Below are 17,928 nucleotides of genomic sequence, written 5' to 3' on the forward strand. Positions count from 1 at the left end.
TAAATCCTACCTGCCAGCCCTGTTGCTCTTAAAAAAAAGACAACAAAATATTTGAGACTATATCTAATGACGTTCTACTCAATATACTCTTTAAACTAATGTCCTATATCCCCTTCTCCCTCATACTAGATCTCAGCCTCTCTCTTTCCCTCTAATACTGTCCACACTGTAGCAATACATGCTCCACGGTCTCTGTTTCCTGACAATAATCACACTTTCCTGTTGGATGCTTTCCTATCACATGTAAGGTCTTATTCAACCGGCTGTGTCCCACCCTTAATTTGTAAAAAATAGCCACCTCTCTTCTGTCCCTTCCTGCCGTCCTCCCCTCCCCGACTTTCCTTTGTACTTGAAATAAATGCCTGCCCTTAGTATCTCTATTCCACTGCTCCTGCCCTCTCTGCACCATCACTGTCCATATCAGGCTTTTTGCCTCTGCCTTGCTCATTGAAACTACAACATCAACATCCCCACTTCTAAGTGCTTGTATATCCAGTACATCAACTGCCTTGTTCCCCTCCACCCCCACATCGGCAGGGACCCAAGTAAATGTTATCTGTCTAATCCTGCCATGGGTTTGTAGCACCTCATAAAGCAGGTCTTGTCTGCTACATGAGCTAAAGGACTGGAGACTCATTAACACTGCACATGAATCAGAGCAAATAACTACTCTGTCTGGCTTGACTTCCTACACCCACTGCAAGGCCAACAGTATGGCCATCAGCTCCGCCGTATATACAGCCAGATTATCTGTAATACGTTTTCTGACTTCCACCCCACATTCCTGCACTACAAATGCTGACCCGGTATGTCTGTCCTTAGAGCTTTTGAGCCATCTGTGTAAATGGCCACAAAATCCTGATACACAGTTTCCAGACCTCAACCTCCACATACACCCGTTCTGCCAGTCACATTCTGTTAAAGGTCCCCAAAGCACACACGTCCCTGGGTCGCTCGTCTTTTCTGTTCGATGCAGCTAGTGACTGGAACGAGCTGCAAAACCCCCTCAAACTGGACAGTTTTATCTCAATCTCTTCATTCAAAGGCTCAATCATGGACACTCTTACTGACAGTTGTGGCTGCTTTGCGTGATGTATTGTTGTCTCTACCTTCTTGCCCTTTGTGCTGTTGCCTGTGCCCAATAATGTTTGTGCCCTGTTTTGTGCTGCTACCATGTTGTGCTGCTGCCATGTTGTGTTGCTACCATGTTGTTGTCATGTTGTGTGTGTGTGTGGGGGGGGGGGGGGGGGGGGGTCTCTGAATGGCCCTCAGGGGGGTCAGGAGACAAAACAGACCCTTTTACAGATCAACAGACCATCTTATGATCTGAATGTGTATTCCAATAGAAGGAGAGTCAGAAACTCTACTCTTTGTGGCAAATGCCAATAGCACAAGGACATTTAAACACGTTTTTGGGACAATGTATCAAAATGAAAGACTCATGACACGTTGATATAAACTTGAAGCATATTAAGACATTTTTCTTCTCCTTTGCTGTAACATCAAATGTACATATACATTTCACCCAAGGAGTGTTTAGAACCTACAGGCTATGTACTTTATCCTAGGGACTGTTACACTGTCTTCTCTGTAGTAGAGACATGGTTCGTCTCAAAGGACATAAATGTATTGAATTCTCTGAATCAATGGGCCGATCCCGTGATTCCCTGTCCGGCCTATCGGGACCCGTCCCCTGTTAGTATCCTTATAAATTACAGAGGACTTGCAAACAGACATGAGATCAAGTTTATTCGAGCTGCAGCCACAGCAAATTGAACAGAATTATCCCACTTCCTTGGAAACCAAACACTGATTTACTTTTCCTATCCTACTCAGATGGAAAATATTGTTGATCTAGAATTAATGGTAAAACGGTTAATTAATTATTCCAGGAATTAATCAATAAATGATCTTGAATTTTAATTAGCCAAAAGACACAACAGCGGTACAATTAATGACCCTGGCCTACTACTCACAGGGATCCTCTCAGGCTCCCTCACCCTTTGCCCTCCATTCTCAACTGTCCTCACTGCCTCAGCATATGACACTTTCTGCACTGCTCTTACCCTGGAAACTTCAACCTGTCTCACTTGCACAGGACATTTCTGATCCCCAGCAACATAGCCACCCCCACAATTGAAACACTCGACTTTTTGCACCAGAACTACACACTCCATTGTCCCATGCCCTCCTGCACACTTCTCACACCTCGGAATCTCCCTCCTACATACTGCTGCAACATTACCATAATATTGGCACCTAAAACACCGTAGTGGGCTCGGAAACAACAGCTCTCACAGGAAAATGGATATACCCTAGCATAACGTCATCCGGAAAAACACTCTGCATCAAAATTCAGAAGGACAGACAGGGTCTCCTCAGTCTCGTACTCGCCAGCGAGACAGTGTGCATCCCAGACACTGGCGATCCTCAACTTCAGTTGATCCACCTCAACACTCAACGTCACCCCAGTTATCACTCCTTTCAGCAGGGCTCTGCTCCGGAGAGCAAAGCAGGACACATCTATCGTCCGAGTTGCAAAATATGTAGCGCCCTCGCTCTCTGGGCACCAGACACAAAAAATCAGGACCTTGAGGACTTCTGAGACAAAACCAACTTCAACATTCAAAATGTTTTACCAGCAGATGGCGCAATGATAGTTCCTAGAAACATTCACCAGTTTGAATGATAATGTGTCTGTTCTGTATCATTAGGTTTAAAGGCAGGTGTTAGGGGGAGTTGAGGCATGCAGTCCAAATATGTTGGGTTTCATTTCAAAGGTGTAGTTGTTTTTTTCAGATGAAGTAAAACATTTTTTTAATGGAATTCACACATCTTACCAAAAAAATAAGACCACTTTCCCTTTAAGGGTTAAGTATTTATTGCTGCCACATAGGGGAGCTGTTGTTTAAACTGACGTCAAAGACATTACAGTATGGTTTAGAAGCTGTGCTGACGTGCTTTTATTTTCTACTGAGTGTGAAAAACGCTGCCCTGTTTGACAGCAAGGTAGCTAGCGGTATGCATAGTTGTTTAGGGGGTACGCGCTAGGGCTACCTAAATGAGCACGACTCGAGAGTGTGTGCACTCTGTCAGTTAGGTTCCAATTTCGACCAGTCTAGATTGAAGAGAAGACCTCCGCGCAGCCATCACAACTTCAGCTTCAACGTCCAGCGGAACGGAGAATGGACAGCTATCAGGCTAGCTAGGTGGATATCCGTACTAGGACAACGACATTTAGGGAGGAAATGTGCTAGCTAGCTGGTAGCTATACATTTTATTCAACTTCTGATATTTATTAGCTGTGCATTTCTGCTTCTCCTCGAGCTTTGTCATTATGCTCGCGAATGTATCCAGAATCCACATTGTATAGCTAGCTATGTATATTATTAGTAATAATTTGGTTTATGTTGTGGCGCATCTGTAGAAATTAGTCTCTTTTCGGGAAATGCAGCTAGCCAATCAGGGGGGGCAGACGATTTATCTACGGGACACATATTTGTTTTAATCTGGTTAACATTAATGTAGGTAGCTAACAGTTATTTGACATTAAGTAAAGTTGGCTGTATAGTTAACGTACGCTAGCACTGTCATAAACTGAACATTGTTGTTATGGCTGACTAACGTTAGTTTGCTAACTAAAGTAGTTAGGTTGATTTGAGGAGAATCTTCCATCTGGTTTCCTCACATAATACGAAATGCTAGCTAGCTAAGTAATTCATCCCTTCCCTCTAGGTTCGTGTGAGACGACGGTTTCCTGTTTTCCAGGTTGAATCGACAGTAACTGTTAACATCTGGATTAAGAACATACGTTAGGTGAGGTGGAGAGATGCAGACTTTTTTGAAAGGCAGGAGAGTGGGCTACTGGCTCAGCGAGAAGAAGATGAAGAAGCTGAATTTTCAGGCCTTCGCTGATTTGTGCAGGTATGTGGTGAGAACAATGCAGCTACTGGTGGTTACATTTTCAGTCCACTGTACAGTAGTTAGTCGTGAAGGGATATAGACAGCACTATTGAAGAGATGCATTGTAGCAGTGTAGCTACAGCATGTAGCTATTTTGTTACACATATCCAGTCTCGAAAATATCGCTAGGTCATCATCTCTTTAACTTTGCCCAATGTCCACTCCATTTAATGACCTCAAGAACCAATAATTTATCCATCTTTTCTTAACTGATATATTTTGGAATACACATTTTGAACATTATTGAAGAGGATATGACAAATTCTGTGGTCTGTAGAGAACGCTTTGCTTGCTTACATTGTGTAGGCAAAGCCCCAGAATCTGTGGTAGATTTCACACACATTCAAATAATGGAACCAACGTGAGCTCAATGTGCATTTATCATGTAACTGTTTCTGGGCCAAGTTAATTCCTCAATGTCTCTGAATAGACAGCCTTTTTATATATGAAACAGAATTACAGCGATTGACAAAAGGGTTTCCCTATTGCGTTGTGCAAGCAGTTTCTCATTGGGAAGGTGATTTGTTGTTACTGGCAATAACCAAAATGCAAATAACTCAATCTGTTTTTTCTTGTTCCTTCCCAGTGTAAAGTTGAAAATGATACATTTAGATTTTTGGGGAAAGTGCTTATAAAGGATTCAGACCCTTTGACTTTCTCCACATTTTGTTATGTTACAGCCTTACTCTAAAATGGATTTACTTTTTTATCCTCAGCAATCTACACACAATACCCCATAATGACAAAGCGAAAACAGGTTTTTAGAAAAACAGATACCTTATTTACACAAATATTCAGACCCTTTGCTATGAGATGCAAAATTGAGATCAGGTGCATCCTGTTTCCATTGATCATCCTTGATGTTTCTACAACTTGATTGGAGTCCATCTGTGGTAAATTCAATTGATTGGACATGAAAGGGAAATGCCTGTCTATATAAGGTCCCACAGTTGACAGTGCATGTCAGAGAAAAAACCAAGCCATGAGGTTGAAGGAATTGTCTGTAGAGCTCAGACATTTTACATTTTTTATTTCACCTTTATTTAACCAGTTAGGCCAGTTGAGAACACGTTCTCATTTACAACTGCGACCTGGCCAAGATGAAGCAAAGCAGTGCAACAAAAAACAACACGGTTACACATGGGATAAACAAAAGTACAGTCAATAACAATAGAAAAATCTATATACAGTGTGTGCAAATGGAGTAAGGAGGTAAGGCAATAAATAGGCCATAGTAGCGAAGTAATTACAATTCAGCAAATTAACACAAGTGATAGATGTGCAGATGATGTGCAAGTAGAAATACTGGTGTGTAAATAAAAACAATATGGGGATGAGGTAGGTAGTTGGATGGGCTATTTACAGATGTGCTGTGTGCGGCGATCGGTGAGCTGCTCAGATAGCTGATGCTTAAAGTTAGTGAGGGAGAGAAGTCTCCAACTTCATCGATTTTTGCAAATCGTTCCAGTCATTGGCAGCAGAGAACTGGAAGGAAAGGCGGCCAAAGAGGTGTTTGCTTTGGGGATGACCAGTGAGATATACCTGCTGGAGTGCGTGCTACTGGTGGGTGTTATGGTGACCAGTGAGCTGAGAAGACGGCGCTTTACCTAGCAAAGACTTATAGGTGACCTGGAGCCAGTGATTCTGGCGACGAATATGTAGCGAGGGCCAGCCGACGAGAGCATACAGGTTGCAGTGCTGGGTGTATGGGGCGTTGGTGACAAAACTGATGGCACTGTGATAGGCTGCATCCAGTTTGCTGAGTAGAGTTTGAGGCTATTTTGTAAATGACATCGCTGAAGTCGAGGATCGGTAGGGTAGTCAGTTTTACGAGGGTGTGTTTGGCAGCGTGAGTGAAGGAGGTTTTTAGCCAATTCTAGATTTAATTTTGGTTTGGAGATGCTTAATGTAAGTCTGGAAGGAGAGTTTACAGTCTAGCCAGACACCTAGAATATGTGGACAACTGCAAATACCTAAGTCAGAACCGTCCAGAGTTTTGATGTTAGGTGGACAGCGATCGGTTGAAGAGCTTGCATTTAAGAGCAGTTGGAGGCCACGGAAAGAGTGTTGTATGGCGTTGAAGCTCGTCTGGAGGTTTGTTAACACAGCGTCTAAAGAAGGGCCAGATGTATCCCGACTGGTGTCGTCTGCGTAGAGGTGAATCAAGGAATCACCCGCAGCAAGAGCAACATTGATATATACAGAGAAAAGGGTCGGCCTGAGAATTGAACCCTGTGGTACCCCCATAGACTGCCAGAGGTCCGGACAACAGGCCCTCCGATTTGACACACTGAACTGTCTGAGAAGTAGTTGGTTAACCGGGCGAGGCAGTCATGTGAGAAACCAAGGCTGTTGAGTCTGCCGATAAGAATACGGTGATTGACAGAGTCAAAAACCTTGGCCAGATCGATGAAGATGGCTGCACAGTACTGTCTTTTATCGATGGTTATGATATTGTTTAGTACCTTGAGCGTGGCTGAGGTGCACCCGTGACCAGCTCGGAGAGATCCTGATTGAAAACAGCAGAGGTGTATTTGGAGGGCAAGTTGGTCAGGATGATATCTGAGTGCCCATGTTTACGGATTTAGGGTTGTACCTGGTGGGTTCCTTGATAATTTGTGAGATTGCGGGCATCTAGCTTAGATTGTAGGATGGCCGGGGTGTTAAGCATATCCCAGTTTAGGTCACCTAGCAGAACGAACTCTGAAGATAGATGGGGGGCAATCAATTCACATATAGTGTCCAGGGCGCAGCTGGGAGCTGAGGGAAGTCTAAAACAGGCGGCAACAGTGAGAGACTTATTTCTGGAGAGATTCATTTTTAAAAGTAGAAGCTCGAACTGTTTGTGCATAGACTTGGAAAGTATGACAGCCTGCAAAGTTCTATCTCTGCAGTAGATTGCAACTCCTCCCCCACTGGCAGTTCTATCTTAACGTATAATATTGTAGTTTGGGATGGAAATCTCAGAATTTTTGGTGGCCTTCCTAAGCCAGGATTCAGACACGTCAAGGACATCATGGTTGGCGGAGTGTGCGAAAGCTATGAGTAAAACAAACATAGGGAGGAGGCTTCTGATGTTAACATGCATGAAACCAAGGCTTTTACGGTTACAGAAGTCAACAAATGAGAGCGCATGGGGGGACACAGGGCCTGGGTTAACCACATCACCCGAGGAGGATGAGGGTACGGCTAAAGGCTATAAGAACTGGTCGTCTAGTGTGTTGGGGACAGAGAATATAAGGAGCAGATTTCTGGGTGTGGTAGAATAGAATCAGGGCATAATGTACAGACGGGTAGGGTGCGGGTACAGTGGAGGTAAACCCAGGCAATGAGTGACGATGCGAGAGGTTGCATCTCTGGAGGCACTAATTATGCTAGGTGAGGTCACCACATGTGTGGGAGGTGGGACAAAAGAGGTATCTGAGGCATGTTGAGTGGGGCTAGGGGCTCTGCAGTAAAATAAAACGATAACTACCCTAAACAGTATACAAGGCATATTGACATATAGAGCTATAAAGCAATCAAAGGTGTTGATTGGGAGAGCTAGCTAAGACAACAACGGGTAAGACAACAGCTAATCAGGTAAGACGACAACACCAGGTAAAATGGCGATGAATGGGCAGAGAGGGTCAGTGAACTACACACAGGGCCTGAGTTCGAGGCTGGGCTGACAGATAAACAAAATGGAGTACCGTGATTAATGAACAGTCCAGCAGGCATCAGCTATGTAGCCAGGTGATCATAGGGTCCAGTGAACAGCAATAGATGAAACAGGGAAGCCGTTAGGTAGCAGTTACTATGCTAGCAAGCGGTACATACAGATAGCAGGCTAGGGCTAGCAGAAGCTGCTTCACCGACTTCCGGCAAAGGCCGGTTGAGGGCACAACGGACGGAATTATGTCGGCGGACCAGTCGTGATGGATCGGCGGGGTGCTGTGTTGACAAAGGGTCCAGGCCAATTGGCAAGAGGTATTGTAGCTGGAGTAATTTAGTTTGCTAGCTGGGAGATGCGCCTGGCTCGAGGCTAACTGGTGCTAGCTTCGGGACAAGGGCGTTAGCCACTATAGCCACTCGGTAGGAGCTAGCTAGCTGCGATGATCCGATGCAAAGGTCCAGAGCTTACGGCAGGAATCCGGAGATGTAGTGACTTCTAGTTGTGTTAGTGAAGCGTCTGGGAGGTATCAGCTGTGTAGCCGAGTGTCATTGGGTCCACTGAGCAGGCCAGGAGATTGGCCTGGCTCAAGGCTAGCTTCGGGGCTGGGCCACTCGGTAGCAGCTAGCTAGCTGCAATGATATGGAGTAATGGTCCAGAGCTTACGGCAGGAATCTGGTGATGTAGTGGAGACGAGCAGTCCTGTATGCTCAGGGTTGATATCAGGCTGTGCAGACTGGCGGTTATTATCCAGGCTAAAAGCGGCTGGTGTCTGAGCTAAAGGTAAAGGCCGCTAGCAATGACTAAGTAGCTGGTTAGCATCTGATGGCTACATTCTGATGGAGGTTCTAGCTATAAGGTCTAAAAATAGCAGATCCGTATCACATTGGGTGAGGCAGGTTGCCGGATGGTATATTTATTTTGAAAATGGAAAAAGAGATTGTATGTTTTTTTTTGTGTGTGTATATATATTTAACATTTTTTACACCGGACAATGACAAACACGTCTGCACTGCTACGCCACCTTGGTTCTTGTTTGTTTCGAGGTGCCGATCTGGGGAAGGTTACCAAACCTTTTCTGCAGCATTGAAGGTCCCCAAGATCACACTGGCCTCCATCAGTCTTAAATGGAAGACGTTTGGAACCACAAAGACTCTTCCTAGAGCTGGTTGCCTGGCCAAACTGAACAATCTGGAGAGTAGGGTCTTGGTCAGGGAGATGACCAAGAACCCAATGCTCACTCTGACAGAGCTCCTCTGAGGAGATGGGTGAACCGTCCAGAAGGACAACCGTCTCTGCAGCACTCCACCAGTCAAGCCTTTTATGGTAGTGACCAGACAGAAGCCACTTCTCAGTAGAAGGCACATGACCGCCTGCTTGGAGTTTGTCAAAAGCCACCTAAAGACTTTCAGACCATGAGAAACGAGATTGTCTAGTCTGATGAAACCAGGATTGAGCGTCACGTCTGGAGGAAACCTGACACCATCCCTACATAGAGATCCTTAATTAAAACCTGCTCCAGAGCACTCAGGACCTCCGACTGGGGAGAAGGTTCACCTTCCAACAGGACAAAGACCCTAAACACACAGCCAAGATGACTCAGGAGTGGCTTTGGGGCAAGTCTCTGAATGTCCTTGAGTGGCCCAGCCAGAGCCCGGACTTGAATCAGATCCAACATCTCTGGAGAGACCTGAAAATAGCTGTGCAGCAACGCTCCCCATCCAACCTGACAGCTTGAGAGGATCTGCAGAGAAGAATGGGAGAAACTCCCCAAATACAGGTGTGCCAAGCTTGTAGCGGCAAACCCAAGAAGACTTGAGGCTGATATCCTAGCAACAATTTCTAAACCTGTTTTTGCTTTGTCATTATGGGGTATTGTATGTAGATGGAGGGGGGGGGGGCAATTTTAATCAATTTTAGAATAAGGCTGTAACCTAACAATGTGGAGAAAGTCAAGGGGTCTGAATACTTTTCCGAAGGCACTGTAAGCGACCGTCTGCTATGTTTTAGACAATTGTTATGACTACTTTCATTAATCTTATGCTCTGTGACTTGTCCTTTAAGAGGCATATTTTAAATTGGTCCTTTTCATGGTTTGTTCAGAGGCTCTATCGTTAGAGATGTGGTCTCCATCCGCCTGCCCTTTACTCTCCTGTCTCTTGAGTCCCCCTTGAAGCATAGTTAATTAGACCTTTGATTGGTCTCCTGTGACGTGAGAATTGCTCTCTGCGTGATGCTGAGTTCTGTATGTGTGGGCACAGGAGTTTCGTGGCACAGTAGTGTGGAGGAGGCTCTCACCATTACTGTTTGAGTCCTCATTGAGAGAAATGTATGAATTTGACTAGTCTAAAGATTTCACTAAAAACAGACGACCAGAGAGGTTGTGGTGAATGTAGGCCTTAAGTATTACACCAGCAGATTGGGGGAGGAGCAATTGTTGTTGCGTATACGTATTTATTATTGATCCCCAATAGCTACTGCCAAGGCAGCAGCTACTCTTTCTGGGGTCCAGCAAAATTAAGGCAGTTAAACCATTTTGCAATCCATTCACAACCGATTTCACAACACATTAAGTGTGTGCCTTCAGGCCACTACTCTACTACCACACATACGTGTGTGTAAGATGGGGGTATGTGGGTGTGGTTTGTGGCTCCAGGTGCCTCTCTTATAACATGGGTGTGTTAGGTTTGTGAAACCTGAGCAACTGGAATTTGGAAAAGTAAGAGGCTTTACTAAAGCACCTAGTAGGTGAATGTGCATGCAACGCGCTTGACTCGAGTAGAGGGAGATAGTATCTCTTACCTTATTTTACATTGTGCCTTGCTGTATCAGTCTCCAGCAGAGTGAATGGTTATATAAGGCGTTGTAAAGTGGGGCAGGGATTGCATTGGATTTCCTCAGCAGAACTGACTGTAAACCCTGCCTGCTGATGGCTAAATAGTGCTGTATTTGGTATCAACAAGCAGGGATGGGACCCACAACACTCAGGCAAACTGGCTTTAATCATCCTTTCTCTGTTGCTGCCCGTGTTTTAGGAGTGTCACACTCGGCCCATGTGAAAAACGCCTAAAGGGCAGATGATGTGAAATGACCAAAACCATTCAACTAGGGCAGGTCTCTGGGTTAGGTAGGATATTTTGTCAGAGTGGATTCTCTCTGCTGATAGCAGTGGTGAGTGATTTTCACCTTGCCAAGGGAGCTGTTGATTCAAAGCAACCTGATTGAGCCAGCACAGATTACGACAATGTAATCCTCCAAATATTTTAAATCTCTTCATAACCCTCCAACCAAATGACTCCCTCTGGAGGATGGCTCAGCGTGTAGTATGTAGGTTATAGGGTGGGTAGGGATGGGCTGTGCGTGTGGGCCAGGGATGGGTTTGAACAATCAAATCTTCTGTGTCTTGCCTACTCTTGGAAAATATAGTTAAGGAATAGGGATGGGTGTTTTTAAATGATTTTTCCGTATTCAAATAGTATCTTTTTAAACAAATGTTAGATGGTTTAAATCTTGTTTTTTTTTTAAAGCCGGTGCGCTGCTCTGTCTCTCAGTCTATGGCAAAGAGATGGGTATAGAAAGTAGCCAAACTGACTCGCGCAAGTTAGACAAACTTGTTGCTGCCATAGGTTACCTATCATACCATCTGGTAGTGCCGGTCTTGACTGCATCAAATCGTTGTATAGAAGCTAGCTAAAGTAGCAAGGCTAATTGGGCTATTTTGCTGCGCTCCCTGTCCAATGTCTACATCTCCATTCATATGAAACAACCGCCTACCTGTTGATCAGTTAGCCAATGTAGTTCTGTCATTTTAATTCCATTTTTGCATTGATTTAGAAATCTCCCACTTCACTTGCTACACATGGAGCGTCTGACTGTAGAGCCACTTTTCTTTGACCGACATTAAGAAGCTACACATGTGAAACGGATTCGTTTAAAAAAAAAAAAATGGGGAGCACTGTCATTAAACTGTTAAACGTTTCAAATGTAATGGTCTATCCTTGTAGGCTATGTTGCATAGATCATTTGATTACATTTGACTAAACCTTAAATGTTCTTTTACTATGAATGCTCTCCGAGGTAATCAAATGCTAACGTCCGTTTAGCTATTGGAATAACTGCCCATCCCTTTTGAGGGGGGCATCATTTAGCCTAGTACTAAGTAGCAGGTTATTCCTTGCTGTAACTTGTACTCCACTTGACACCTATTTTACTGCACTAAGGTCAAAGGTTTGTTTGGAGTGTGCCTGTGTGCATGGTGCCATTGGCCTAACACACACACACACACACACACACCATGATTTCTAGCTGTAGGTTATATTGCTGTCAATAGCCTGAAGTATCATTTCAGTTTTACAAAGAGAAAATGTGTCCACTATAGTAGGACTTCCTTTCTGATTTCATTATATGGTCACTAGGGATGTAACAATTCACCAATAGGCATTGGTCCCTGGTTCAAATGTTTAAGATGAGTGCATCAGTCTACGGGAGCCCAAACTGATCCAAATGAAACATGCATTGGTAAGAAAGCAGAATTCAAACGTTATGAATTGCTGGCTCAGTAAAATGTTTTACTCATATAATACATTTTTATGCCTTACGCCAAAAATACCTAATCTTGTGACAATTGTCATCTCCTTCTGTGTCTAACTAAGCATGTAATTATGTTTAGTCATCAGAAAGCCCGGTCTCATTGAGGCCGCTAATCACCATTAAAATCTACAGCTCTGTGGAAGATGCCATCTCTCTTCCGTGTTTGCGTTTGGACCTCATGCTTTCATAATGAGGAAATATCTGATCTAGACAACCGCTCCCATAGAACCAGCAGGTTTCTACATGTCCCATCCCTCTCACTGCCTTGACAGATTTCTAAGAAGCTTGAACAGCTTCTATTGAAACAAAAATACCCTCAAGCATTCTGACATGGTGCCCATTGAAAGTTCACTGTTTTTCCACATACCCTAGCTTAGTGTTCATTCCCTCCTCCGCATATTTGTCTGTGTTCAGATGAGTAGGACCTGCATGTCCTCACTACTTGATGACCTCTAACATTTGTTTTGATCACTGTGTTTTTATAGTACGGACAACACTCAAACTTGAAATCAGCCACTTAAGGCCATTTCATACTGCTTTGGTCTTAGCCCCAGGCTGTCTTAACCCCAGGCTAGGCTGGCCCTAGACTAAGCTTTAGCCCTGGGCTAAATATTCACACTTGTATTCCAAAGCCCTGGGATAATGGACAAACAACATGCGACCAACATTCTATTTCTGACATGCAACCAATGTTATAAACAAGACATTTATTAACACACTATTAAATGTTGCTTCTAGCCTAGCATTTGACTTCCAACAGTCATGGTTTGTATAAACCTAGCTGTTTTCCTGTCGACATCATCGTAAATAATGTTTCACTTTTGAAATTCTATCACGAATGCTGTGAACAAATGAGACGTCAACTTTTCTGATTCAGGCGAAATAATGCAACACAATTACTGTCATGGATATATGCAATTAAATGTCAATAGATATCTATGAAAACAGAAAATGAGTGTTTTCTACCATTCCAGCTGTAGAGTTTGTAGCTTTACTTGGCTAAGTGAAGACTTTAGCCAGCCTGCATACCAACCCTTTTTGTTTGGCATAGCAACCAATGTTTTTGAATTAAGTAGTATGAAATTACTTATGCTTGTTATGCACATTATTTTCATATGTCAGTTAAGTGAATGTGCCACTTGTGATTGGGCAGTCTAGGCATTGCTCTTGACCCCGTTTCACACGTAATATTTTGGCACTGTTTCTGGGGCTAACCCCAAAGTCTGTGCTAACACTGCTCTGGTGCAGGGCCAGCTAACCCTGGGCTAAGGTTGGTGCTAGCCGACTTTAGAATGTGCAAGTATGAACACTCGCTTAGCCTCGGGCTAAGATCTCCCTTAGCTCAGGGCTAAGGACGCATTTAACCCTGAGCTAAGGTGCAGTGTAAACAGCCTTTATACTATTTCTGTTTGGGCAGACTGGGGTGGATATGAAAGACCGTCAAGTCCTTCAGTGGTTGTCGGACAGCATTGTGGTTTATTACGTTAGAGCAGCTGGATGTCTTTTACACAAACGCTACTAAGGACTTCGCTCTTGTAGGTCTGTGCGTTGCCAAGCAACCCTTTTCTTTTTATGTATATATATATATATTTTACCGAAAGCTCCATCCTGTGTCTTTGAAAAGTAAAGGCATTCCCTGGCCCTGGACTCCCAGACTAAGCATTCAGAGATGATTTAATTTAGACTTAATGGCCATTTATTTATGAATTCCTAGAACAAATTCACATTCTATTCTTGAGTGTTATGCCACTGGTTTTCATTCCCAGAATTTCATAAGATTTGTGTGTTCTGAATTTAAACACTGATGCCAAAGTCTGTTGGTACTTGAGTATATCACTGTCAATGTTTTATGTGAGAGACTCCGGACCCTTGAAGTGGCGAGGTGCATGCGCTATCTTGGTTTCTTTGCCCTCTCTGCCCTTCAAAACAGCCATAACATTTGTAATGGTGTGAGATTCCCCTTGTGATTGGTAGCCATTTTGGTTCACCACAACAGAGAGCTTGAAAATACACTGGAGAATGGTAGTCAATTTTGTTTTATTGTCTGTAGATTTGTCAGGGTAATCTGTTGGCGTTAAGGCATGGCTGTGTCTCTTCCCCAACCTCTACATTTTGAGGATATTAGAATAATGAATGAATGTACACATTCTGATTTTGTTTTTTTTCTTATCTGCCTTTCAGGAAAAGAGGAATAGAAGTGGTCCAGGTAAGTTCAATAAGACTAACTCAATTACCCAAACACATTCATTTGTGCCTTTTTTTAAAATTGAGATTAAAAGATTCATTGGGGAATATCCTGCTCGCACAAGCACTGTTCATACCCCTGTTGTTGGTGGAGAGAATTTTGCAGGTCTGAAGCTTATTTCCTGCGTTCTACAGATGTTGTCATGGGTTGCAAAGAACATGCATCATTGGTTTCAACACACTTGAAAAGTTTAGCAGTTATCCAGAAAAGAATGCAGATGAATAGCCTATCCCTAGTTCTAATCCCCATGAACTTTGATCTATGTTTGAACACACTGTTTGATTCTAGTTTGTTCCTGTTGCCTGACAGAGATCTGGTGTTTGTGTGCCCACTATGTCCATGCTTTAAAATTGAATATTGTATTGAGCAACACATGTCTAAAGCTGCTGAAATCCAGAGAATTTGTACATTATGTTACCTGGGTTTGTACATTGAGGCAGAGTGCATGGTTCATATCACAGGGGTGGACGGGAAGAATGATTGATGAGCACCGTTAGCCCCATCCCCTTCGTCCACTCATCCATCCAGTAGCCTGGCCTGTCAGTGTGGACGTTTCGGATTCTTTAGGATATGACACAGCCCTTCATGTCTCCCTACTCCCAGATATTTCCCAGATATTCTACTGTAAACGGCCGGTGGTGGAAACAGTGTGCATGTTTCCACCGTCTCATCATAGATGCCTCATGTAGATGCTCCCCAGGCCCCTGTTCTGTATGTCTGTGAGGAGGCAAGAGTAACATGAGCACCACCAATAATGGGCTTCCTGCTTGGGGCATCACTTCTCAGGTCATTTCAACAACCAAATGTGTGTTCACATCCGGGAAGATGTTATCTTTTGTCTTTCATTGAAACACTAGTGACCGTTAATCAACCTTTTGTCATGTGTAGTATGAGTGACTGTGTCCCAGTGCTCTGAATAGCTCTCTGCAATCTGTTAGTTAACTGAAAAATCTTGAGGAAATCGAGAGCCATTCATTTCCCTGCCTCTCGTTTTTGTGGTGTATTTCACTCTTTCTATGTAGTCTTATGTTCTTTCTCTTTTTTTGGGGGGGGGGGGGTATATCTCCAGCACACCCAGACAAAGATGTCCAGGGAATGGTCCCAAAGTAAACAGTGCTTTGTTTCTCAGAGCGCTCTCATCTCTCCCAGAAGGCCAGCAGTTCCTTACAGCCCAGAGCCTATGGCACACCCCTCTCCTCCACACACACAGGTCTACAACCACCAGGGCTATCTCTGGCCTCTCCCATGCTCAGACTTTTAGCTGTGCTGTCAATGCCAATTGGGAGAGCACAATGTAAACACCTGCAAGTTTTTTTTAAATGTTTGTCTGTGCTGGTGAGGGCTGCCTGGAAGGTGAGCCCTGTGCCAGTCAGTTTTTCTTGTTTCACGACCTCCTTGCATGGGAGACAATGGTATCCATTGACATGCTCTGGCGTTGTTACGTTGTACATGTATAAAGCTGTCACCCCCTATTATAAGGAGGGAGTGAGATGCTCTGTTGGGAGGCAGGGAGAGTGGGGCACAGAGGGTCATAGAGGTTCCCAAACAGTTTTTTCACATTATGTTTACAGGATAAAGAACACATTTCACATAAAACAGGGGATTTAGCTACATTTATGTGCTGTTTTAATACTGACTTCTGATCCTGATATTTGCAAACATTTTAGGGACAGTTCGTTGCAATTAACCCTTTCAAATGAAATGTGACACACTAGCCTGAGCCAGAGAAACATGACAATGTTCTCTTACAGGTCTGTGTGCTTCCCAGAGGAATCAGTCACAATAGCGAGCCAGTCTGGTCATGATATGCCTATATGTTTTGATTGGGATGTTGTCTTCTACACTATTTGGAGGGGTGTGTGTGACTTCACAAGGAGAACTCTCTGTTACTATGTCGGTCTGGATGTGTGGTGAATCTAAGAGTCTGTGTCCTGATCAAGGTTAAAACCCACTCCACCACACACCTCCTGTTCCAGATAGGCTTCAGGCTCGCAGCCTTCACTTATGTCCTTGTAGTCTTCAAGCTGATCCTGTTGATAACGTCCAAGTCTCTATCTGGTGGTAAACAAGGTCAATAATGGCAACCAAAAGAATCATGTTCTAAACTCGATCATTCCTTGCATAAACATTTGGTAAGTTTACTTTCCTTTGAACAGGGCTTTTTGGTTCACTTTGATGCAATCTGGGTAATTTTTTATTGTTAATACCTAATTCATGGGACTTACCTCACAATTTTAAATGCGGACAAAAAATGGCCGTAGAACACTATTTTAAGCAAAGGGAATGAGTCTTGTTGCTAAGAACCTTTCTGGGGCCGTGATGGACCGTTTCCTCCGTAGGCCCATTAATCTCTATCACTCATTTATTGGAGCAGAGCTTGCAATAAAGTAACATTTATGTCCCTCTCTTGAAAATTGAAGTTTACTAATGTCAATGACAGATGTAGAACTATAGAGCATGGCAGCAGTTGTGACATCATGCTCTGTGAACAGACCTAAAATGGTCGGCCCTAAGGGAGCTCATTTCATTTTTCTAGTGTGGGAAAAACTTCTGGGGGGGAGAGAAGGAAGAGTCAGAGGAACCTTTTGTTACACCTCAATCTTCATCCTTTTCATGTATCCACTATCTGTCCGTCCTTACACACTCCCTCTTGTGGTCCTCCTCCCGCCATTCATGCGGATCCTCCTCTAAGCGATTTCCACAAACTCATCAATATTGACCCGTTTGCCCTGAGCTTATGAGCGAGCGGGTGTCTCCTAGAGATCCATACATTAGTCTGTCCTTATTATTCACAGCTGATCAAATGAACCCACTAGACTTGGGACACCGATGTTCTCTGCCAGAACTGATCACGGAAAATGGCCATTGCTGTCCAGGAAAAATATAATTCAATTTATCATGCGCTGAGTGCTAGGGAATTTCAAGTTAATTTCCTGGTTGCTACTGTATCTCTCCCACATCTTTTTTTATTGAAGCCCATTGAGATTGATAATACTCACTCCAAAAAGCATTACGTAGCCGACTGCTCTTCTAGTCCATTGGGAGAAAGAACCCCGTTCCGCTAGCGGAACCCCTCGCCAACAGCCAATGAAATTGCAGGGCGCCAAATTCAATCAACAGAAATCTCATAATTCAAATTTCTCAAAAATACATTGTATCTTTAAATGTAAAACACCATTTTAAAGATACAATTCTCGTTAATCTAACCAGTGTCCGATTTCAAAAAGGCTTTTCGGCAAAGGCAGAACATATCATTGTTAGGTCAGCAACTAGTCACAGAAAGCATACAGCGATTTTTCCACGCTTTTCATCCAAATGTGAAAATGCTGCCCCCTAGCCCAAACAGGTTAATTCAGGGACTCCTGACTGAGGCGATTAAGTGACTGCCTACTTGACGCAACCAGTTTGATACCTATTGCAGTGATTGAACAATTCCTGTGGGGTTATTTGGAATACTGAGTGGGAGCGATTTTATTGA

At 43.7% G+C, this 17,928-nt stretch overlaps 1 protein-coding gene across 2 annotated transcripts in view; it reads left to right on the plus strand.

Annotated features, from left to right (window-relative positions):
- The first annotated feature begins 2,931 nt into the window (after positions 1-2,931).
- LOC120060329 (inositol-tetrakisphosphate 1-kinase-like) overlaps positions 2,932-17,928 on the plus strand; it is a 38,415-nt gene continuing 23,418 nt past the window's right edge. Inside the window, exons 1-3 of one of the 2 annotated variants that reach the window (XM_039009543.1) lie at positions 2,932-3,264; positions 3,736-3,924; positions 14,387-14,411. In XM_039009543.1, the coding sequence (XP_038865471.1) occupies positions 3,830-3,924; positions 14,387-14,411 (120 nt within the window). In that variant the 5' untranslated portion in view covers positions 2,932-3,264; positions 3,736-3,829. The remainder of the gene's footprint in view (positions 3,265-3,735; positions 3,925-14,386; positions 14,412-17,928) is intronic. The other variant, XM_039009544.1, reaches the window with a different exon arrangement.

This window comes from Salvelinus namaycush, chromosome 15 (genome assembly GCF_016432855.1).
Source record: "Salvelinus namaycush isolate Seneca chromosome 15, SaNama_1.0, whole genome shotgun sequence".
Lineage (NCBI taxonomy): Eukaryota > Metazoa > Chordata > Actinopteri > Salmoniformes > Salmonidae > Salvelinus > Salvelinus namaycush.